The 25,552-nt window shown below is 45.9% G+C and overlaps 1 protein-coding gene across 4 annotated transcripts in view; it reads left to right on the plus strand.

The window, feature by feature from the left end:
• The window catches only part of KLHL3 (kelch like family member 3), a 1,295,653-nt gene that overhangs the window by 986,570 nt on the left and 283,531 nt on the right, over nucleotides 1–25,552 (plus strand). For all 4 annotated transcript variants that reach the window (XM_069652631.1, XM_069652632.1, XM_069652633.1 and 1 more), the window contains one exon: nucleotides 21,293–21,421. In XM_069652631.1, the coding sequence (XP_069508732.1) occupies nucleotides 21,293–21,421 (129 nt within the window). The remainder of the gene's footprint in view (nucleotides 1–21,292; nucleotides 21,422–25,552) is intronic.

Consider the following 25,552-nt stretch of genomic DNA (forward strand, 5'->3'; position numbering starts at 1 on the left):
ACATGGATGCCTTATTGGCTGCAGCCAATCAAAAACTGTAGAGGGGGGATTGCTGAGTTTGCGCAGGAGCTATCCTTAGACAGGCACGCAGCCTTTAAATCAGGGTTAATAGAGGCCAAATTGGTGGTGCATTACCTTTTAGAGTCACTATTAGCTCACTTAGCTATATCCAGTAGATGTATGTTTATTGGCCTAGATCTGGTACAGACAACAAGGAGCACAACAGGTGCAATGGTGACATCTATCTTTCGTCACATACACACATGATATCAGTGTTCTTGATAGAGGGTTGAGTTTTGTCCCCAGTAAAAGAGCAGACCTGTTTGAGACAGGTAGCGCTGTGGACATTTTTCAGACTCATTAGATTGAAGCACTTTTTTAAGGACAATTCCTTTGAATTCCCTAAAAATATAACAGGCTTGAGACTTCCCTTTGCTTTCTCTCCTTCCGCAGAGTTAGATTAGCCCAGAAATTATGGCTTTTGAAAATAGGATACTTAGACAAGTTATAGAGAAGGGAAAATGGGAAAACACATGCAGAGATAATTTGTCTTTTGAAGCAAAAGCAGGCTTTCGAGCCCTTCAAAATGATGATCAACTGGTGATAAAACCAGCAGGGTGGGGGTATTGTCCTATGGGTGTGCAAGCATATGAATTTGAGGCACTGATGCTCCTAAAGAACACATCTAATTATGAAAAACTGAAAGATCAAGCTACATCTCACCTAATAAGAGAAATTGCAATCGTGTGCATGAAAGCTGAAAGTGAAGGTTGGATCTGTAATAATGAGAAGGAATTCTTGTGTAGACATCGCCCAAAGATTCCGATCTCCTACATACTGCCAAAAGGTGCATAAGAGTACAACAAAGCCTCCAGGGAGATCACTTGTGCAGCAATTGCGTCTCTTCTGGAACCACTATCGACATAAGTCGATCATTTCATCAAACCGTTTGTCCTTAAGACCACAGTATACATAATGGACACCACAGATATTATTAAAGTTGTGGATGAGCACTGAGCGAGGGATTTCTGTCAGCAGAGCCAGTACGAGAGCTCGCCCTCGTCCAATTCGCAAGAACACCCGCAACACTGTAATGAATAAATATGTGGTGCTGGGGCATGAAATGAAAGGCAAATGCAGAAGGAATAAGGGACATTTAAATGAAAGTAATCATTAGATGCAATAACTCTATGGATATGGCAAACCTTTATAATCATTTACTGGGTATAAAGTTTTGTGAAAGGGTGGGACTTGGTGTCTCTAGAAGGCAAATGTTAGTAGGGAGAAAGGGATAAAAATGCAATGGCAGGTTTTCTCTCCTGTGCAGTGCATGTGCGAGGGAGCCACTGTGAAATAGTATTTACCCTGACCCTCAATCACTACGAGAAGGTTGACCCAGCAAGATTTAAAGCTGGGCAGGTTTAGTAAGAGTCTTTTGAGCGCAGCAATATCAATTAAATGATTTTGGAATTATAAAGGGGGTGACAGAAGTGTGTTACAATTCCTTTTTTCAAATACTGTGGGATTTGAGTCTGGTGTAAATGATATGACCAAGAGAAATGGCCTTAATTGCAGCGTTGGATGCGATTGAAAGGTCTTCAGTAAGTCTTAGTTACTTAACTGTAACTATGTATTTCTCCAGCATTGGTATCTTTCATAGATTCACATGTATGAATATTCCCCGTCATCAGACTGGGAATCCTCAGTGATAAAAATAATTATTAAAAAATGTTTATAAACACACATTGCTAATAGAAATGCATGTAGATAGCCCATTATGGCCTATGAGCCATTCTATTGTGTAGTCCCTCCACCTCACCTTGGTCCTTTATGACACCAACCAATGAGGTGGCAGGGCTTAAGCTCCGCCCCAGGCAGCCATCTTCATATTTTGAACCGTAGGAATTACAGTATGATGGGTACTGAGCGTAGGAGCAGCCTCTTAGGGGGAGGCGGGTGGGTGCATGTGAATCTATGAAAGATAATGCTGGAGAAATACAGTTACAGGTAAGTAACTAAGACTTCTCCAGCATTGGATCTTTCATAGATTCAGATGCTTGAATAGAATACCAAGCAGTTAAAAACATGCCCCCATCAATATACATATATGCATAAATACAGAAAAAACATATTTCTGATCAAACCTTTACCATGCAGCAACACAGCGGTTACATATTCAGGGAAAGGTGCGAAAAGGAGGCTGATCCTAATTTATGCAAAGAGGTGGCGGAGCACTGCCTGTCCAACTGCAGTTTCTTTGTTGGTATCTTCAGCAAGGCAGTAGTGTTTAGCGAACGCATGCAGAGTGCTCCATGTGGCGGCTCTGCATATGTCCTTCAAGGCCACCCCTGCGTGGAACACTGTTGACACCGCTCTCCCTCTGGGGGAGTGCGATGAGGGTGGTTTGGGAAGACGGTCGCCTTTCGTTAGGTGGCTGTGTGTGATGCAAGAAGAGACCCAGTGCGCCAGACCTTGTTTGAAATATGCTGGCCCTTTGTATGTCCCGAGAAGGTGATGAACAGTCTATTTGAAGAACGGAACTCTCTAGTCCTTTGCAAATAAAACTTTTAAACTCTTGCTATGTCCAGAGAATGCAATGTTCGTTCTGCTTCTGAAGAATGATTCTGGATGAAAGTTGGTGAGACAATGCGTTCTGTGAGCGTCATTTCCGATACTACTTTCGGGAGGAACTTAGGGTGTGGTCTCAAAATGACACGGCCATATTGGAACAAAGTGAAGGGAGGTTCAGATGATAAGGCTTGTAACTCACTGATCCTCCTGGCCGAAGTAATGGCTATCAAGAAAGCTGTTTACCATGACAAGACTTTTATGTCGCACCTGTGAATGGGCTCGTAAGGCAGCTCCATGAGGGCTGTTAACACAGTGTTCAGGCTCCAAGTTGGAACCGGCGTGGGCGTTGGCGGGTATGTACGCAAAAGTCCTTTCAGAAAGACCCTAACGGCTGGAAGGGAGAGTAAGGACTGCGTCTCCGGGGCCGTCGTGTATGCCGCAATGGCTGATAGGTGGACCTTGATCGAAGACCATGACAGACCTGCTTTAGCTAAGTGCAATAAGTAGGGAAGTACTTAACCAATGCAATGAGAGGATCAATAGCATATGTCTCACACCACTTGGAAAAACAAATCAATTTCGTAGTGTAAGTGATGCGTGTAGAAGGAGCCCTTGAGGCTCTGATTATGTCCCAGCACTCCGTAGGCAGATTGAGATTCGTCAGTTTACGCTGCTCAGGAACCAGACCTTGAGAGACAGGTTCGCTGGATCGTGATGGAGGACCCTGTGGTTCTGTTGTGTTAATAGATACTGATGCGCGTTGAGGCGAATCGGGGGCCATCGGGACAGGTGCTGTAGGGTCGAGTACCAGACCTGCCGTGCCCAGTGCTGTGCAATTAGGATCATAGCACACCTCTGTTCTTTCAGTCTGTGTAGTATCCTGGGAATGAGGGGAAAGGGGGGGAAGGCATATAGGAATTTCCCCGTCCAATCCACTGAGAACGCGTCTCATACTGGCTGGCTCTCTGGGTATCTGGAGGCAAACGTTTCGCATTTCTTGTTGGCCCTGTTGGCAAAAAGATCGAGCAGTGGATGGCCCCATAAGGCGAAGATCCATTGGGCTTCCTTCTTGTCCAGCTCCCACTCGTGGGAGGACGTCTAGTCTCTGCTTAGTTTGTCCGCTAGGATATTGTCCATCCCCGGAAGGTGTTGCGCCTTGATTTGGACTCATACCCATACCCATAGTGGTTGAGCTTCTTGAGATAAGATCTCTGACCTTGTGCCTCCTTGCTTGTTTGTGTAGTGCATGGAGGTTGTGTTGTCTGTCTGTACAGTGAGTACCTGTCCTGCCACTACGGGAAGGAAAGCTTTCAGTGCCCTCCGTATGGCCCTGAGTTCCAACACATTGATTTGGAGTTGGGACTCCTGGGTTGACCAGGAGCCCTTGGTTTGTAGGTCCGCCCCAGCCCAAAAGAGACGCGCCCGTCCTCAAAAGAAGGGTTGACGTTGGTGCCTGAAACGGCATCCCTTGTAAAAGGTTCTGCGGAGCATTCCCCCATCGAAGAGCTTTGTGCAGCGTCGTTGGAATCTGGTCGATGTCCTCCTAAGAGCCGAGAGCTTATTTCCATTGGTGGTCCAGTGCCTCCTTGACAGGCCTCATGCGAAGCTTGCAATTTGGTATGAGGAATATACTTGAGGACATCATGCCCAGGAGGGATTTGTAAGAGCACACCAATGCCGATTCTCTCTCTAAGAACCACAAGGTCAAGCAGAGGATTGCTGTTGCTCTTTCTGCCGACGGTCTCACCCTGGGAATGTTGGTGTCGAGCTTGTCTCCCAGGAAAGAGACTGTCTTGCTGGGAACTGGGCAGTATTCGCATTGTTTATGGCGAAACCTAACCCTCTTAAGAGATTTGTCGTCTTTGTCGCTCTTATCAACCAGTCGTCCAGATATGGAAAAACATCTGTTCCTGTCCTCCTTAGTTTTGCAGCCACTGGTGCCAGGCCTTTTCTAAAAACTCTCGGTGCCGACCTCAGACCAAATGGGAGCACTCGAAATTGAAAATAAAAATGGCCCACAGTGACCCTGAGGAATTTTCTGTGTGCTGTGTGGATTGGGACGTGGAAGTATGCGTCCTCCAAATCAAGAGTGGCCAAGAAATCGTGCCTGTTTAACCAAGGTAGCACTGCTTGCAAAGTTATCATCTTGAATTTGATGCGCTTGATATATTTGTTTAGCGCTCTCAGGTCCAAGATGGGTTGCCATTGACCATTCTTCTTTTTGACGAGGAAGAAGCGGGAGTAGAAACCCTTTCCCCTTAGAGAGTAAGGTACTGGCTCTATTGCTGCTTTGTGCAGCAACTTCTGGATTTCAGCCATGACTTGTTTTAACATATGCACCTTGCGCGTGTCGGGGGCAAGGAAGGAGGCTGGTCTAGAAATTCCAAGGTGGGTCCCTCGCGGACCATCTGCAACACCCATTTGTCTGTTATTGACTGCCAGCGTTGTTAGAACTGGCTCACCCTTCACCCCCACCGTGGTGTGACTTTGAGGGGGCGGAGCTGGACTGTCAGGTTTGTTTGCTCTGCGACTTCCCTTGAGCAGAGCCTTGCCTCCCTTTGTGGCTGTATTTATTGGAAGACTCGTACTTGGTGTCCTGGTATGAGCTACCTTGTGACTTCTGACCATAGGAAAGATGGTTGAAACCTCTGTACTTCGAGGGTGAACCTCGAAAAGGACGAAAAGACCGGCAATCTTTGTCTTTATCTTTCAAAGAGCTGATGGCACGTCCCGTGTCCGTGTCCGTTTTGAGTCCTTTGAGATGGTCATTGATCTTTTTCCCGAAGAGTTCTTGACCATCGAAGGGCATGTTCAATATCTGAGCTTGGACCTCAGGTCTGAAATTGGTAGCCTTCATCCAGACCTTCCTTCTAGCACTGTGCCGTGGCCCATCTGCCGGAAACCTGACTCTGCCACATCGACTGCTGCGTCAATCATGTGATCCGAAGCTGCTTCCCTATCGGCAATAACCGACCTGGCTTCCTCCTGGAGTTCTACAGGTAGTCGTTTGGTCAGCTTGGACATGCGGAGCCAAAGCTTGCGGTCAAACCTCGCCGTCATGGCCAGCGCGTTGCCCGCTCTGATGGTAAGCGATGCTGATGCGGATACTTTCCTGCCCATCGCCTCTAGTTTGAGAGCGTCCACAAACTGAGGCAGCGCTTCTGTAGACTCAGGAAGAGTGTCTTCATTGGATGACGTAACAGTGGCATCAGCGAGGGGCGTTTTGGGCCCTAAATCCTGTGTCTGTAAATGAGCTTGCGATGCCGTCAACGGAGCCGGGTCGAAGATTTCGTCGATGACCGCCTTGTCAGCGGCGGGTCCGTGGACGAAGATTTCGTGGACGGTAGCTTAACTTTATCCATCGACGAGTGTGTGGACGAAGATTTAGTGGACGGTACTTTATCCGTCGACGAGTGCTCCGTGGACGAATGTCTCGTGGATGAGTACTTCGTGGACGAATGATGAGCTTCCTTTGTCGACGATTGCTTTGTGGATGATAAACTCGCCGACGATTGTGGTCGTTGATGAGGGTCTCGTCGACGGCTTGGTCGACAAGGGGCCTCTATCTTTACCGCCGCTCGTACACGGCTTCTCTGTTAATGACTGCCCCCCCCCCGCCCTGTTTTTTGCAAACTCCTCCTTACCTCTGGAGGTAGTTTTTGCCGTAGGATGCTTCATTTTATGGCTTGTATGGTGTCCAGGGGAGGTAGGAAAGGTATAATTTCCTGCTTCCTTTTACTCTTGGGAGTGGATGAGGAACCCCTTTCCACTGAAGAAGCCCTTTTTTTTAGAAGTTTGCTTCGCAGATGATTTGCTGGAGTGAACAGGAGCTGTTTTTGCAGATTCCTTGTCTGAAGAAAGTTCCTTGGCTTCCAGATGCAGAAGAAGTCTCCTATGTCTGTCTTGTAGGGTCTTATTTGAAAAAGACTTGCAAATGTGACATTTCTGGATGTCATGAGGGTGCAGACAGTATATACAGTGATCATGGGGGTCTTTCATGTAAACCACCTTTCTCCTGCACCTCGTACAATCCCTGAACAGGGAAGGTTTCTTAGTTGGCTGAAGTTCGCCATCTGAAGAGAAAGTTCACTCAACGAATTCTGGGTCAAAATAGTTTTTTGAAATCCCAAAAACCAGTAGAGATAGCCCCTAGCCAGGGGAATGTCGTAGAGTATATAGAAATATAAACTACTTTGAAAATAGGATATTCGAAAAAAGCTCAGAGCTCGAGGATTCCCTGTGTCAATTAGACTGCGGTGAAAAATCTGAAGATGGCTGCCTGGGGCAGAGCTTAAGCCATGCCACCTCATTGGTTGGGGTCATAAAGGACCAAAGTGAGGTGGAGGGACTACACAATAGAATGGCTCATAGGCCAAAATGGGATATGTACATGCTTTTTTATTAGCAATGTGTGTATATTAAAAAATAAAAAAATAAATACAAAAAAATAAATAATTATCACCGAGGATTCCCAGTCTGACGACGGGGAATATTCAAGCATCTGAATCTATGAAAGATCCAATGCTGGAGTGTGTGTTACCTATCCCGAGTTACAACTGTGGTGTGCTAGAAGAGTATATTGTATTGAATGGCACAGTTGTTTGACGTATGCCTATGTTTGTATGCAGACCAACCTGAAAAAGAAGTGCCTTCCTTCTGGGTCGGGAACGCAGTGCCAGAAAATTGTGGTGTTTGACACTTGTCTGTGTCCTGATGAAGGCCTGTGGAAAACCTTGAGATGTTCCTGATTGAGAGTACACCCCCCTAAAGAAGACAGAAACACACCTGTGTGGACAGTTTGTGGAATGTTTTGTATTGCGCATTAAACTAAGTGTGGTCTACGATAGGATTTTCTTTATCATACAATGAAAGAGTGGTGTTGATGACTGCATCACGCAGGCTACCGAACAACTTATTCAAGCATGAAATAAGGGAGGCTGCTTTTGTCCTTTTGGAATAAGTGATAGTAGAGTCAATCTAGACTGGTGCAATAGTAGAAATAAACGCCGTTTTAAATTGTGTATTGAAATGTGTCCCATACTTAAATGAAATGAGTTATGTGTTTACAAAGTCAGTAAAAGAGAATATAATTTTCTAAGTGATTTGTTTAGTGTGACAAATTTGTGCTATGTATATTTCTTTGATATTTGAGAAATGTTTGTTGAAAGAATTTTTTTTTTAAGTTTCTACAAAAAAAACCATACTGTGCAATCAATGTGTATGTGGAAAAGTGGAGAAAACACATTTTGTCAGGACACGGTGACAAGGCAACTGGTCTGGCCCCTTTTACCACCAAAAGAGATGTCCCTCCCATACCAAAACCAAGGCAATTCCTAAAGATGCCCAAAATATTCCCCAACTCAAGTCCTCCAGTGCTGTATAGGCATAAAAAAGCAAAGAAGTGGTGCACCCATGAAAGCTCAACCACCAACAGGGAAATTAAATACCTGGTCATGTACAGACAAGGGGAAGAGTGTTGGACCAGAGTTCGTCGAAAAAACCCCTGACGATCGGCAGCCTGGTCCTCAACCTCCAACTCACGTCGAACAGTGGCGAATGAGTCCGAAAATCATTTGGGTTGCCGAATGTTTTGCACGCAATATCGGCGAGCTGAAACTCGGAAACCTGGGAAGAGGTCCAGAGAATACGTTTACTGAGTGGTGCTGCTCTCGCTTTAATGAGAGGCGGCATTGATCCACTGTTGCACCGCCTATGCAAAAAATGGCTTTTAACCAGAAGCCGGTTCAGTGAGGAGGGGAGCACTACCAAACGTGTCTCATGAAGTGCAACAAAAGCAGCTAACAGATCAGAGACCGGTCCCAGGACGCAGAAAGCCTTCTCCACCGTGACGTGATTACTGAACACCCTAGGGTCTTCTCCAGGCGCCAGAGTTTTGAAGAAAGCCAGGAACAGACAAGACATCAGAGCAGGTACTTGCCAGAGCCAAAAAGCAGCTTGTAGCTGAGAAGGAGCCATGACCCTGATGAAGTAAATATAATTAATAAAGAAGAAGAACTTGAGACACCACTGAACCATTGACACTGGGAAGTACCTGATAAAGATAACAGAAAAGAAACGACAAATAGGCAAACCATACCCCAATGCCAATGTGAAAAATAACTACAAACCTTATTCACCCTCACCTCAGTAATTTGGGAAAACAAATACTTGGCAGGTCAGTGAACGAAGTATACTTGCCGGGGCAGGGGGAGCAGGCACATAAACCTTGGTATTCACGAACACCAAGGCTGTGAGCCGATGTGGCGTAGGGTATGTCAATTGATGCAGAATCCAACCCCGTGTTCCCCGTAGGGGCCATTAGTGGCACTGGCGGGTGAAGAAAAGCAACTCAGGATGATAATCAGAAACCACTCGGAACCTGTTGGGATAGCAACGATGGGGGATATTTGGCAAGAGGGGGCTATAATAGATTTTGAGGTGTTGGGGGAGGAAACTGGGTTAGACACAGGCCAGTACATTACGTACCATAGAATAGTATGGAGAATTAAGAAGACCTGACCTGAAGTGGTACTGGAGGGAGAACCGGATGTTACCATAGACACAATATTTGATATAGCTGAGGGGGGACATGAGATATCCAGAATATACAAGATGATGATGTCTAAGGTGGGGAAGGTAGTAGTACAATTGAGACAAGACTGGGAGGCGGAAGTGGGGGCCCCGATGGATGATGGGATGTAGGAACGAGCCCAAGGGAATCATAAGAAGGTGTCGAGAAATTCAAGATTGAAACAGATTCAACTGTATTTCACGCATAGGGCGTATATGACACCCCAGCAAATAGCCAGGTTTAAAAATGTAGGACGGCAAGCATGCCCCAAATGTGATCAAGAGAATGCTGGCATGGTGCACATGTTTTGGTCATGTCCGGTTATCGAGCGCTTTTGGAGCGAGGTGGCACACAAGCTAGCAGAAAGAGGCATTAAGATTGTGGTTGATACAGTGTGAGCCTGCTTGTTGGGGGGGGGTTCCCTAGATCACCAAAACTTAAACATGTGGGCAAACTAAAAGACCTGGCATACGCGCTTGCAAAGACGAGAATTGCTATGGGACGGAAGATATGCCACAGACCACGGCTAGAGGTATGGTGGAAAGATTTGCAGAAATGGGCTGAGGCAGAAACCATGGTATGGCAAGAATAGAGCAGTATAGGGGGGGAGGAAGAGACTGAGACCCTGATGGCCCGGAAATTGTTAATAGCAGAGTTATTCGGATCAAGGCAAGACCCAACGGAATCCATAGAAGGAGATACCCTAACACAAGATGCAGGAGTAGGTGGTGAATAGAAGTAGGCTCGTACGGGGGGTGGGATAAGGGTAGCAGTGGACATGATAAAGCGATGTATAATTGAAATGTCAAGTATGCACTGCAAGTTTGATGTGTATTGTTTGTTTGAATAAAATAATAAAAAGGTTTAAAAAAAAAAGGCTGTGAGCCAATGGCAAACCTATTAAGGACCCTGTGCAAATAATAGGCTCTTACTGACCTGGATAGAAGAGGTGTGTGTTATACCCAGTATCTCTGTAACTGGCAGGTGTGAGGGGTCAGAAATGTGAGGCGAAAAACTATATGAAGGTTTTTCAAAAGATAGCATTTTATTAAACTCAAAAGGTTTGATAAATGCCTCAGTAGCCCTAACCTACCGAGGATTTCCCTGCCTATCAAAATAACTGAAGGAAACACTCAAACAAAAGGGTTCTGTCCCTCACACTTGTACATAGAACAAACTCAACAGGATGATATATTGCAATTCATATATAACAAAATGAACAGTTATGTTCAAAGCCTGATAACCGTTTTTCCTTGTAACCGGGGTGAGCTCCCCTTCCCCAGATTCAATCAACAGTTCAAACGAATAAGAACATCCCATCTTGCAACAAAGTCCTAGTAAAGTTCCCTACTCCATTAAGCCTCTCACTGGAACTTGACCAACAGTTCAGAATGTTCAGTAAGTCTTTTGTCTCTCCACTGGCGGCAGAGAGTTCCACACAAATGCTTCTCAGAAAATAAATGTACTTCCATAGTTCATCGGTATTAACAAAATTACTTACGTCAGGATAACACTGCAACATTTCACAAAATATTACTTTGTCAGGATGATTCCACAACAATTCATTTTTTTTTTTTACATGTTTATTTTAAACCCGCGCACAGATGAAATCAATACAAGCAATACAAGATATATCATAACTCCCCTTACAAGAAAATGCGATTGAGTAGGCAACGTCCAGGCCTACCAGAGTCCCATCCCACCCTTCACACCCCCTCCTCTCCATGGCTCACCTTTCCTCAAAGTCTGGCTGGGCGGATGTAGCCCATATGTTCGCAAAGCGATGTAGAAGGCCTGCTTTGGCTGCTGTGACTTTTTCTGCAATTAATATGTCCTATATATTTATCCACTAAAAAGTCATTGAGGGGCCCTCGACTGCCTTCCAGGTGCGAGCAACTGTAATTTTTCCGGCCAGAATAAATTGTCAACATTTTGGCCCTTTTAAAGGAACTTGGATAGACCCCAGGTGTCGGACCCCCAGTAAGGTGGATTCCGGTTCCATGGGGATCACCACCTGAGTGATGTATTTTATTGTGGTGACACATTGTGTCCAGAACTCCTTTGATTGGACATGACCACCACATGTGGACCTATGACCCTGGCTGGCCACATAGGCGCCAGCATTGGGGATCCAGGGCCCGATTAAAGTGGTGCAGACGAAGCAGAGGATAGTACCATCGTAAGAGCAGTTTATGAACCCATTCTCTATTAGTGATGCAAAATGATGAAGAGTGTGCTCTTGACCCAATATCCACCTACGTTTGGTCTTCCACAGGGTGCCCTAAATCTGCTTCCCCCTGCGCCATGTAGGAGTCTTTCGTGGTATGTCTTCCTGCAATAATCTGTAGAGCCTGGACATTTTCCCTGCAGTGGATGTTCCTTCAATGTAGCGCCAATGAGGGCCAGGGGTGCTTAGCGCTGCTTGAAGGGTTAGAGGGTGAGAGCACCAGTGTCGCAACTGCAAGTAGGAAATTCTGTCCGTTTCTGATAAGTAAAAGGCTGTTTTGCATTGTTCAAAGGAGCAAGGTAGCTTTCCCTCATAGAGTTTTCCCAGGGATTCGAGCCCCCTGCAACCCAGTTTTTTAAATTCAGCGGGTGGGATGCCAGCGAGAAAGATGGATTATGGAATATTGGGGAGGAGGGACCCAACCCCCTCGGAATATCCTTATGCCTCAAGGCCCAGTCCCATGTTTTGAGAGTATGTTTAGTAGGCAACAGAGTTCTTTTCCAAGTCCAGCCAGCGGGGCCGGTTATGTGGAAGGAAATGTAGGGGGAGAGGCAGGCGAGACTGCTGCACCTCCACCCATTTCGGGCATCCAGAGGTTATGGCACATGCCCGTATGTGTGCCAGCTCTGCCGCTACTGGATACTTACGCAGGTCGGGGACCCCCAGCCCTCCGAATTTAGCGCTGCCCATCATAACTTTCTGGCGAATCCTCGCCTTCCTACCCCTCCAAATGAACCAGAACATTTTCCTCTATAATCATAGCAGGGCGGGTAGCAGGATTGTGGTAGGCCAGGAGCAACAGGCGTACAAGAACCGTGCAAGGAGATTCATTTTGCAGGCGCTAATACGCCCAATGAGTGAGATCTCTTGAGAGAGCCATCGATAGAGATCGCTCTCCAGCTCCTTAAAGAGCAGGCGAAGTTCGTCCGATAGACATCCCCGGGGCGAGCAGGGATCTGGACCCCCAGGTATGGAATAGCTTTCTCGCTCCATTGGACCGGACACAGGGTTTCAATAGTCTCCCACTTCCCCAGCTCTATGCCAATACCCAGGGCTACTGAGTTCCCAATGCTAATAGTAAAGCCTGCTATCTCCCCGTCCTCCAAATCTATGGATCTCAGTGAGGGCTGGCAATAGCGATGAGCTGATCTCAGTGATGGATAACATCACATCGTCAGCGTAGAGTGCAATCTTGTACTGGGAGGCGCCAATGTGAAGGCCTTTAATCTTTGGTTCTAGCGGAATACGCTGGGCGAAGGGCTTCATGGCCAAAGCAAACAGGAGAGGAGATAAGGGACATCCCTGTCTGGTCCCACAGGTTAAGGGGTTTGGGTCTGATAGAAAGCTGTTGATCCTAAGAAGAATCTTCGGGGACTAATAGTTTGTCAGCACAAATTTTTGGAACTTCGGACCAAACCGGAAGGTTTCTAAAGTGAGTTGCAGAAAGGGCCAATCCACCTTATCGAACGCTTTGGTCACGTCCAGAGTTAGCAGTGCTAACTTGTGCGAATCTTGCGTCGCGACTTCTATTAAATTCAGGGCTCTACGGATATTATCTCCAGTCGATCTATGCCTTATAAAACCCATCTGATAAGGGTTTATTATATCGGGTAGGGCGCTCGCTAAGCGGTTCGCCAATATTTTGGAATTAGATGTTAGCGTCAGTATTTAGTAGGCATAGGGGCCTATATGTGGCATTGTCCCTAGGGTCTTTGCCCGGTTTAAGTAAGAGGGCCGTGATGGATTCCTGCATTGAGGGGGTGACGGATCCCGACACACCAAAGGAGTTGAAAAGGGCTGTTAGGGGGGCTATCAGTTGGGGGTGGAATATTTTATAGAACCTTGTTGTATACCCATCCGGGCCCGGGACTCTGGGTTTGAGAGACTTGATAGCTGTGTCAATCTCCTCACCTGAAATCGGGGCCTCAAGGCTCTCCCTGACAGTCCTTAAGTAGAGGGAGTGCAGCACTTTGTAGATACTCCAGTTGTTTTGCGTGGTTCTGCGGTGATGCAGTCATTCCCCCAGAGAGGTGAGCAGCTGCCAAATGCAATTTGTCTTGATCTGCATATTGGACCCTGCCCTGGGGGTCGCGAACTCCCAAAATAGTGTTACTTTTCTTTGCCTTGGCTAGCTACTCCACCAACACTTTATTCGCCTTATTATTTCTGGCATAGTAGCCTTGCTTAGATTTAGCCAATAGGTGCACTGCGTCCTCAGCATAATGGGCCTCTAGCTTTTTCCAGGCCACTTGTAGAGATCGTTGAGACTTTGGGGACCAGCCTTTGTGTTTATGGTTGACACTCGTCTCTCCGGACCTCATTTTCGAGGTCCATTCGGGCTTGTCGCTTGCGTCTGTGGAATGCTGCCCCATGTGCTATTAGTTCTCCCCGCATCACGGCTTTCATAGTGTCCCATGTGTTAGCTGGGCAGGTGTCTTCATTCAGGTTTTGTCTGAAAAACTTTTTGATAGCTTTAGCTACAGAGTCTCTTATTGGCATCCCATCAAGGATGCAAGAAGGCGCAGCAGATCGGCCTCCCCAAGACCTTAGGGTAGGGGTCATTTCATGTTCCGGCCTTTCTGCACCTTCGTCCAAGTCGAGTGTTTTGGTTTGGGGGGGAGCCTTCTGGTTCAGGAGTCGCATGGTAAGGCACGACATCCTCCATTCCTCCAGTAGAGTCGGGGCGTAAGACCGATGCAGCGTCGTCTAGGTGGCTAATCTTGCAGAGAACTCCCTTATAAGTGAAGAGCAGCGTAGTTGGAAACAGCCAGCGGTATAGAAATTGCTGGTCCCGAAGGAAGAGCGCAAGAGGTCTGTGCCCTGCGTTTTTGTATTGTCACCAGGGACAGATCTTGATAGATTTGAAAGGGGGAGCCCTGGAATGTCAGATCATCTCGGGATCGCCCCATTGCTGTGATATTTTCTTAGGTGGTGTAGAAGTGCACCCTCGTTGTTACATCTGGAGGAGAGTATGTCTCTACGCCACGACGAGGCCGCAGTCTATGGGTGCGGTCCAACATGAGTTGTGATTTGTCCAGATGCGGCAGTAGAGACTGGAAGAGGTTGCACACGTATTCGGCCAGGTTCTTGTCCAGGACCGATGAGGGAACTCCCCGAATCCATAGGGTATTTTGACGGGCACTGTTTTTGAGGTCCTCTTGTTTGAATGTGAGGATCTCATTTTTATTGACTAGAGCCTGGATAGGCAGTTGCACCTCCAGTAGAGTCATGAAAAGCGCCTGTGTCAGATCCTCTATCTCCCACAGTCTCTGCTCTGCTTCAGTGACCCTCTGGTACGTCTGCTCCAGCTTAGTAGTAAGCTCCGACATGCAGGACCTAAATTCCCCTTTGATGTCTGACATGAAAGCATGTCTGACATAAAAGCTCGTATATCCTCCTTGGTTGCCAGCTGTCCCGTACCTTCAGCGGATGTTTGGGATGTGAGCTTCTGCGATTCAGCTTTTTCCCCCTGTCAGCGAAGAGCAGCATAGTGGTGATGTCGGCTTGTTAGCGGCTTTGTGGTGTTTAGCCATTGCTGCGGGCCCCAGTGAAGCTTCCTCTGCGTGGTTGCTGCCAAAAGGGTTCCGAGAGAGCGAGGGGCGATCCCGCCTACAGAAGCTGGAAGCGCATAGGCCCCTTGACTGGTCAATGCTGAAAGGTGAGTGGAGACGACAGGAGACCTCGACTTGATGTCCAATGGTGTCAAATGATAAGGACACCCAATTTCAGAGCCCAGGGCTGTGGCGCATGTGAGCTGACCCGCCTCCAGGAGGGCCAAATTAATGCGTCCCTGTGATGGCAGCTAGGATAACCTCAGAGGAACAATGTCTGGCCCTGCAGGCTAAGTCCAGGATGCTGGGCAAAGAGTGGGTACGCTCTTGTTAGCAATTGTAGGTTCCACCAGCAAAGGGGTAAAGATGTGCGTTGTAGGAAGCAGGTCAGGGCGGGGGAGTGGGCCCTCAAGGGGCCTTCACGTCCTGAAGACCCCACAGTCAGTAGCCACAGCGAGAAAGTCTGGGATATATAAGCAGCCTGGAGTTGTCTTGGGCAAGGCCACGTGAAGTCTCAACACTGCTGCCCTTCGTATGGTAGAAAAAGCTGGGTTAATTGGTATAATGATGTTCTGAGTGTATTGATGTTTAATACCTCTTTTGCATACTGCATCAAGCGGGACATAAAGGTGGTGGCTTGGTAAGTGAAGGAAAGGGATAAGGTGTTTGAGAATATGCGTTATATCTGAGCAGGAAGGCCTGGGGGTAATGGGTAGCATAGTCCATTTTGACTAGGATGTATTTATTCCCCAGTTTTATTTGGTTTTAAGGGCCACACTATGTCCAAATCAATTTGCAAAAAAGGTACCCCTATAATCGGTAATGGTTGTAATGGGGCTTTTGGGTACAGGAGTAGCTTAGGTCTTCTGGCATAGATCACAGTTGGCTTCGTAGGTTTTCACAAAAGCATATGTCAGGCCAATAAAATGTATTGAGGACCTGGTCCAGAGTTTTGGTTATCCCTTGGGGACCGGCCATCAAATGGGAATGCACCAGCTCCGTAACTACCCTCCTAAGACTCGGTGGAATCACTAGCTGGGTTTTCCTTGATCCACCTGGTTCGTTAGTATCTATATTTAGGCTGTTTTTCTTAACGAAAAAGGATCCCTCCTGTTCCATCCTTAAGTTCTGAGGTAGCCCTTTGGAAGGCCTCTGCCATATTCTAATATTTCCTTGGTGTGAATGGTAGATCTGGTAGAGTTGGACTTTCTTTGTACTCATTCTGGGTTGGGAAAGCTAGGTTTTGATCGGCTTCCCCCAAAACCGAGGGTACCTTGAGGGGTGTTGGTCTGGTAACCGACTTTTCTTCAGTATGAGACTTAAGGCTTATTCTGCTATTCCCCGGGCAACAGGGTTCCCTTTTTCTTTACAATGTATGGACGGAGGCCGACATTATGTTGTACTACCTGAATCTCCCCTCTGTAGTCTAAGTCCACTGCACCGGCAGCGATATCTAGGGAAGGCCACTAGTCTAGGCCAGGCTTGGTGCCAAGTCTAAAGTAGCATCCTTGGGGAGTGGAGATGCTAACTCCTACTTACTGCTAAAGAAGTCAAAGCCAATGGATTGGAGAATGGCTTTCTCTGGGAGTCTCATTTAATCGTCTTTCTTATCGAGTTGTTTGTATCCCACTTCTAACACCACTCGTGTAAGTCATATATAGAAGACTGACACAAAGACATGGTTCAAACAGATACTTATTAGAATACTGTCCACCCTCTCCACCCACACTCCTCCTCTTCCCTCTCCATCTGTGCTTGCTGACCCTCCTTTAGCCACCCTCCCACCATCCTTCTCGTCCTTTCCTCTTTTCACCCCTGACAAGGTTGCTAGACAAGTCCGATCTATGAAAGCCTCTTCAAAACAGGTTCATCCCTGTTCCTCTAAAACCATCAAGGACCACATTGACACCCTCGCTCCGGCCCTTGCTGATTTTTGCAACCACTCCTTTGCTTCTGGATCCTTCCCCTCCCCTCTGAAGCACTCCTGTGTGCATCCTCTTCTCAGGAACCCACAGCTGATCCTTCTTGTCCAGCTAACTATCGCCCAATTTCCATTACTCCCTTTCTTGGCAAACTCCTGGAAAAGTTGGCCATCTCTCAGCTTAACCTTCATTCCAATTCGGTTGGCTGTCTCTATGACCACCAGTCTGGCTTCAGAGCTGCCAGAAACACGGAAACTGCTCTCCTAAACATCCGTGAAGATCTGCTCAACAACCTTGACTCTAACATTCCATCTGTCCTCATCCTCCTCGAACTCTCTTCTGCCTTCGACACGGTCAACCATACCATCCTGCTCAACCGTCTCCGTGAAAGCCTGGGTATCACTGATCAGGCTCTGGCCTGGCTGACCTCTTTCCTCTCAGATCGACCCTCCCAGGTCCAACTTGGGTCCTTCCTTTCATCTATCTGCCTCTCTACCTGTGGTGTTCCCCAGGGGTCTAACCTCTCGCCCTGGTTTTTCAACCAATACCTGGCAACTCTCGCCCACTGCCATTTTCTGCTCAAATTTCCAGTGCTACGCTGACGACACTCAGCTCATTTTCAAGCTGCCCTCTGCCACCTCCTCTCCCTCTCTCATCTCTGATTGCCTAACTGCCATTCAAGATTGGTGTGACGCCAATGATCTTTGTCTGAATGCCAGCAAGACGGAGATCCTCCTTATCGGCACACCTTCACCATCCTTTCCCCTCACTCTCTGGCCGGCCTCCCTTGGCCCTTCTCCTACCCCCACCTGCGAGGCTAAAACCTTGGGGTCATCTTTGACTCCACCCTTTCTTCTCCGCCCACATCTCTGAGGTCTCTAAAAAGTCAAATTTCCACTGCACCTCCTCAGAAGCACTCTGCCTTTCCTCTCCTTCCCCCAGAAGCTCATGGTATCTCAAGCTCTGGTTCTCTCTAGCATGGACTACTGTAACAGCCTCTTTCTAAATCTACCTGCCTCTACTTTCCGCCCTCTGCAACTAATCCAGAACAGGACTGCAAGACTTGTCCTTGGCCTCAAGCCCTGGGATCGTATCTCTCCAGCTCTGAAAACTCTCCACTGGCTCCCAGTGGATGCAAGGATTAAATTCAAAACCCTCTGCATTAAGAAACGAGCTGGGGGTAGATCTCTGTCTTCGGCTGGGGCCTCCCTCTGGTACTGCCTCCCTGCCACTCTAAAACTTGAGGAGAACCATCTCCGGTTCCAGAAGCACCTCAAGACCTTCCTCTTTTCTTCCGCCTTCGCTCCCCCTCTGCCCTGCTGATCTGTTCTCTCTTGGCACCGTGCACCTGGCCACCCTCTGTCTTTTGGGCCCAGGTACCTGCTCATCCTGCCACCCTCCCGCACTGCCTCCAGGCCACCTCTTGCACTGGGGTCTGTATCTGTACCCATATAGCCCCCCCTTTTTCTTCCTGCACTTATCAGACCTACCCTGTCTGCTGCCTTAATCCTAGCACTTGCAAATTGCTGGCTGCATTACCACTGTTTGTTGCCTTTTTTATTTATTTATTGTTATTTATCTGTTTCTCCTCTGCTTCGCACTTTCCACCTCTCCCCCCTTCCATGCACTTTTCCCCTCCCCCCCTCTCCCATGCACTTGCGCGTTCTCAATGTCACTGGGCCTAGTAAGATCGCTGTTTTGTTCTTCCCTGTTCCCCTCCCTTGCCTTGTCGTGCTCTGAAACACTTGTGTATGAGCGCGATAGAAATAAAATATCAATCAATCAATACTTAAGGATTAACCTTCTCTAAGTCCCTATTGCTAAAATGAAATCCCTATGCTAGAAAAATATAAAAAGGGTGTTTGTCAGGGTGTTATAAGTAAGGTACTCAGTCCAAACCCTAAACTAACCTATCACTAACCTACTCTGGAAAGAAAGAAGAAATAAAAGCTGATGCTTTTCTCAGGTGTATGCTAACCAAGGGACTTTAGTGGAGACTCGTTTCTGACACCCACACACTGGTGTATGTCTCTGAAGTGTCTTAAATTGGGTCTCTTCACGACAAACTTAAGAGTCTTTTAAAGTTCAATGGAAAGTGTCTTTTCAAATAAACAAAATGTCACAAACAAGTTCTTTCAGTAAGACCTATGCCAGGTACCAGCATTTATGCCGTCTCTGAGGATATGGAGTTTGTCATTTAGGTCTAGGAAAGGCAACATCCAAGAATGCTGATCTGAGTTTTCCTGGTCGTTCTGGGTCTCCGGCCTCAGGTAGGCAGTTGGCTTCTCCAGCCCAACCCATGTTAAACATCTCTCATAAACATAGTTCTACCAACCAGATGTTTCTTCTGAGCCCTAGACGTCCCGTCCAATACAGATGTTCTGTTGTGTTTTGTACGCTGTATGCGAGTCAGCGCCTGAAAGCCCTCACGCAGCAGGTGCGCTTTACAAATTCATAAGCATAAACGTTGGTTCCTTTTAGGATATGGGCGTCTCTCGACATTGCTGTTCCTGGGTTAACTCCTTTCAGGCAACAGAGAGCTCAGTCCTTGCGCAGTTTCTTGGTTCAGTTCTCACAGGTTAAATGCTACTCTCTTTGGCCTTGAGTAGGCCGTGGGCTTATTCATCCCAGTTTGTGGTGGCTTTTTGGATGCTATGGACATCTCTTGCTCTTTCAGCTCCTTGGTTGGCCCATTCGCTGGCTAAGAGTCTTCCTGACCCTTGTGGTTCCTTGGTCAGCCTCTCATGGGCTATGGGCATCAGAAAACCTCCTGGTTTTGTGGTTCATCCGTCGTTGGCGATGGGCATCCCTCATTTCTTCAGTTCCTTGTTTGACCCTTCTTGGGATATAGGCTTTTGTAGTCTTGGTAGATCCCTGACTTGCCATTTGCAGGCTATGGGCGTGTCTTGCCCCTGTTGTTCCTCAGTTTGCCCTACTCTGGCTGTGGGCTCCCATAGTTCTTCGGTTCACTCGTTCTGACCTTCAGTTTGGGTTAGCTTCTCCATGTAGGAGTTGGCGACCTCTGCGTCTTTAGCAATGAGGATGGTGCTCCCTGCCTCAGCGGTCCCCTGGTGCTCAGACTCTGCCTTCGGAGCTCCAACGTCTTTCTCCCACTATGGTGTAAATCTTGCACAGGTCTCCTCCCTTGCATGGCTATGCTCGACTGAACTTAGTCCTGCTCGACGTGTTTTGTCCTCCACTTTTGCTTTGTGGCTGATTTTAAGTTCCTCTGTGGATTGGTAGAAACAACTTGGTTGGTCTGGGTGTTCAGGGAATGCCAACACCATATCCAGGTCAGAAACCCAGCCTCTCACTTTAAAGGGACCCTATACATAATGGTCATACTTGGTCCCTATATGTCCTATAAACATGTCAGCCAATAAAGAAAGGGGAATGGGTATGTTTCTGTCATTAGGGCGCTCCATTTCCTCAGAGTAGTCACCCCTTTTGGGATCCCACTTGCCCTGTCCCCTGTGGAGGGTGTTGCATAGCAGTCTCACCTCCTTAGTCCCGAAGAGGGTGGGTCCCTGTTAGGGAGAAGGGACGAACTCCCTAGATTCGTCACATATCTCATCACACTCCCAGCCTGCCCCTCGTCTAGCTTGTACACCTCTTGCTGTTCTATGGTCCCTTGGTGCTGAATGCTAGGCGTAAAGGTACATCTGAGGTCATAGGTTCACCGCAACTCCATTAAGGCTGGAGGCAAGTTCCTGTCCGGCACCTAGGTGCACAACGCTTCTAGGCGCAGCAGATGCACAGCCACGCTACGCCACTGGTGACTAGAAGTTTCTGAAGGTAAGATACTGAGTCTTTTGGAGGAAGAACTAATTCATCAGAACGAACATTAGCAAGGGGTAAGTAATTTGTTCATAAGTGTTCTGGTTTGTGGTTTGTTTCTGTCCACGCTTCCTGAGGTGTGATTAGCCTTCAATCCCTGATTTTACCTCCTCCCCCTGAGTGTCTCTCTCTCCCTCATCCTTATCTCTGGTGTGGTGTGCTCTGTAATCCTTTGTATGGGCACCATTCTAGGCTGGGTGTGTTATGGTGTTAGGGAGTGGGTGGGGCATGGCCGCTTTCCAAATCAGTACGCGCCTGCCAGGTTTATAGGGAATTGGCTCTCATATCTGCCAGCATTTGGGGTCAAATACTAACCCTGGAACCTGTCTCCTGGTATTAGGAGGCACAATCTCTGTGGAACATGTTAAGATTTTCTCCTGACCAGGAGACTTCCTGACCTAAAGGTTAAACAAGTGACCTCGTTAGACAGCAGAGAGCCCAGAACAGCACCTTTTGGGCAATACATGGGAAACGTCTCAAAATATCGCAAGATGGGTTTCAACAGTAACAATGACATCCGTATTTACACTGAAATAATTTTGCTACAGTAAAGCTTTAAGAAAGTCATATTCAGAATTAAATAGGTTGCACAAAAAACTGTTATTTTTTTCAGGTAAATTGTATGCCGTTGGTGGTTATGATGGAGCTTCACGTCAGTGCCTTAGTACTGTAGAAGAATATAATCCATCCGCTAATGAATGGAGCTATGTGGCAGATATGAGTACGCGTCGCAGTGGGGCAGGTACAGTACGATTTTTGTTTCCTTTTGTGGACAATTCTTTCTCTAACTTCAAAGTGAGCAAACCTTTCTGAAGCATTATGTATCAAAGGTGAATGTTATGCTCAATAATATGGATAACAACACAGTGTCTCCCACTTTGAGGTCCACGAGTACTATTCACTCTGTAGGTCTTCCTGATTGCTAGCGTAGACCTATCACTGTGGTAATAAAATAATCTATAATACTGCTAACTATGAGCCTTCAGATGATTTGTAACCTATGAGCTATTTAATTAAAAATAATGAATTGTTCCTGAATTGATGGGAACATCATTAGTCTAGATCGGTTCCAGAGAATAATACATTTTATCTGAAGAAAAAAATATAATTTAAACTGTTCATATTTTTATGGAGTGCATCCATAAGGTTTTGAAGATGATCAAAGATGTGTTGGTCATATCTATTCATTCCTTCATGGGTGCAGGCTTCTTTGTCCTCATCTCAATAGGTAAAACAATGTGCTGCACTTCAGGCTGCAAACTACTTGCTGGAGGCCGGGCTTGAACTGAATACAATGTCAAAAAATGCTTATTTACTGAATGCAAGTCTGGTTTTGGCAGCTGCTACGGAGTGTGACACTGTAGATTTGGCTGGATATCCTCGCTGGCAACAATCTGATTAGTGGCATTTTTATTTTTATTTTTTTTAATTAAAAAGTTGTTTATTAGTTTGATTAACAAACCTTTACAACATCGTCATCATTACAATAGTTTGAAATCACATGATGTTAATACATTGTCTCTATTTTGATTTTTTCATATAATGCTTAAAAGATCTTTTCTCTTATGTAAAATACATATTTTCATATACCTAGGCTTATTCTCTAATTCTCTAACTAATTCAGAAAAATCTTAATAAAATTCATTCATAGACATATAAGACATAATTTTGTTACGTTTCTGCAATACTTGTTGTCCATTTCTCCAACCAAAACATCAAGAAATTTGGTTAATGCCAGATTCGATTTACATGAAAATCCCCACATAAGCCTCTTCCAACATCATTCTCTGGAGCTTTGTGTTGTACCAAGTAATTCCATTCCAAAAATTGAAGAGCAACAAACTTCAAAATAACAACAAAAATGGTCGGGTGCTTTAGGGTTTCCCTTTGTGAACTATCACTACAAAAGCGACATAGCGCATTATTGACTGGGGAACTCCCCTTGTCCCAACTAGCTGTTTTCTCCAAGGTGTGCAATTGATTGAGCTTAAATCTTAAATATAAATCTCGCAGTTTACTACAAGGACATTTCAGCAGATATAATCTGTGAGGAGTCCTTGCTGTTGCAAATAGAGATGATTCAATAGACAGTTTCTTTGTGTGCATCTCATTTAGCCCAATCATGCTCAAAGAGACATTTTTTTACGTGAGCACAACAATATTCCAGGTCACTTGGTTTTAATGCAAATTCATCAAGCAATTTTGTCATAGTCTCAAAGAAGGATACCACTGAAGGTGGAATCCATCTATTGAGCATAGTACAAAATTCTTCGTAAAGTGAATTTTCTGGCGGAAAAAGCATCTTTGCCAGATTAGATAATTGGCGCCAATGTAATCTTGCAGATAAGGCAGTTAGACCAAGCTCCTGTCGCAGAACTGAATTCGGAAGGGAGTTGGGCATTCTTAATGTACTCTTCCATAGTTGACCCTGTATTAGGTAGAGTATGGAGTCAATGTTCACAAGACATAGGTCTAAACCATACAATATGTTCGCTTCTACTTTTAACAAGTAGAATTCTAGCAAGGGACCCATAGAAAATGTACACAATTTGGCATATACTATCTTCATTTGGGAACCCAATACACAGATTTTAGCATTCAGTTTCGCTCTCCGCATTTTTCTTGAGTTCGAATCTCGCACATCGTATCCCAAATACTTCAGGCCTGTGTCCAGAGGAATGGTAACACTATTTATGGTCCATTTAGGAAAGTGAAGTTTCTTTTTCATGTTTTAAAAAATAAAGATTCTTGATTTGTTCACGTTGCACTTCAAGGTGTGGTTGAACAGATAGTCCGAGAATATACAAAGCTTTTTCTGCAGACCATAGGGTGTGCGATCGAATATCAACACATCTGAAAAGGCAATCTCTTGAATTTTCAAATGGCCAAGCTTTGCGGGGTAGGAGATTTCACTATGCCATATTTGGTCGATATCACAGACGTAGAGGTTAAACAGGGTTGCTGCCAAATGGCATCCCTGTTTAACCCCCACCCCCGTTGGAATCGGCCTAGTGGTGGCACCCGAGTTTCCAATTCTCACCAAATAAGATGTACCATGATGAAGTTTCGCAATCAGCGATATTAGATGCGTGGGCATACCCTTGCTTTCAAGTTTCTCCCATAGGGTGGTGCGCACCACACAGTCGAAAGCTTCAGAGAGGTCGACTGACGCCATGTGTAGTGCGCCTGCATTGGGCATTTTTGTTTTAATCAGCAAGTGTGCTAGTACTGTCGCATTCAAATCTGTGCCCATTCGGGCGCGAAAACCGATCTGAAAGTGCAAGAGTACAGAATGCTGGTGTAAGTGAGCCTTTAGCTGATGAAGTAGCAGGATCGCATATACTTTTTGCTCCTGCATCTATAAGTGCAATGGGTCAAAGGTTTTCAGGATCAGTTTTCCTCCCCTTTTTAGAGATGGGTACTATAATTGATTTCAACCATGAGGATGGTATTTGAGAGGAATTTCTAATCTCCTCAAACTGGGTTTTTAGCAAGGGCGCCCATAATGGTGGATTTCAATTTAGGACACATGGTGGAATGCAGTCTGGTCCAGGGGCCTTGGAGTTATGAAGTTTTCCAATTGCCCATGTGATATCATCAAGAGACCAACCCTGAACATTTTCCACCCTGCAGAGTGCGAATTTGGACGACTGGTTATTAAATCTTTCAGGAAGCAAGAACTTTGCTTTAAAGAACGCGGTCCATACTTCAGAAATATTGGAAGATTGTTCACAATTGAATCTGGCATCGTCCCCCCCTTAATAAGGGCCCAGTTGAGCGTCTGTTATTCTGACAAAGGCTGGTGAGCATTGCCTGATTAATGGTGTGGTGACTGTAGGTTCTGTGATTTTTGATTTTATTGCGATATCTATTGCATTTTTTTTTTGTTTGATGTTGAAATTATATGTCGTTTAATGATAATTTCTTTTAGCTGTCTAATCTCAGCATTTTTCATTTCTTTGAGCGTTTTTAGTTCATTGCTGTATGTATAAGAGGGTTTTTTAAGTTTATTGGATTGATTGCTGCTTTTAACCAAGACTGCAATTGAGGCCTTGATTATATCGGCAATTTCTACTGCGGTTGGTAAGTCATTGTTGGTGGATATACCTGACCTCGCTCTTGCCATCAGATCCTTTGTGATCAAAGTATTGAGCCTTTCACAGGTGTGAACATTCTACCTTAAATAGGCCCCCGGCTGATCACCTTCAATCAAAAAATGAAGGGGATCACTCTCCATGACAGGGATCTGTAACTGAACCGTTAGATGTAGTATACTATGATCACTGAACCCAGACTAAATGATCTCAACTTAATGGCACATTAAGCATAAATCTTCTGAAACCGCAATGTAGTCAATACATGACTTCATATGATTACGTTTCCAGTACATCTGTTAGCCTCAAACGGGGTCAACACAATATTCCATTGTGTCAGAAGTGCGTACCATAGCGCGCCTCTCTTTTTGGAGGGCGATGTTTTGGACAATTTATCTGCATTCCCTTCTGGGGCTAGTTGCCCCGTACAATCTGAATTGAATGTGCCTCCAAGTATTACTTTGCAGTATGGCCACTGGGGAAAGACCTCGTCAAACAATGCCTTCAATTTTTCTAGAAGCTTTTCAATAGACATTTGAAGAGAATTAAAGTGTACAGAAATTATTAAGTAACAATCCTGATTGCTTGCTCCCCGTTTAATAACAATGGCCACAAAAGGCTGAGTTCTGTGAATAATTAAAAGGCAGAATGAGAGTTCATTGTTGAGAAAAATCACCACTCCCCCTAAGGGTCTTCCTTTGGGGCCATGAGTTGCCTCCAGATGGAAGGCAACAAAGCCTTTGATCTGAATTTGTTTTGTTGACATCTTTTCCTGACAC

This window comes from Ambystoma mexicanum, chromosome 3p (genome assembly GCF_040938575.1).
Source record: "Ambystoma mexicanum isolate Mex_15411 chromosome 3p, UKY_AmexF1_1, whole genome shotgun sequence".
Classification (NCBI taxonomy): domain Eukaryota; kingdom Metazoa; phylum Chordata; class Amphibia; order Caudata; family Ambystomatidae; genus Ambystoma; species Ambystoma mexicanum.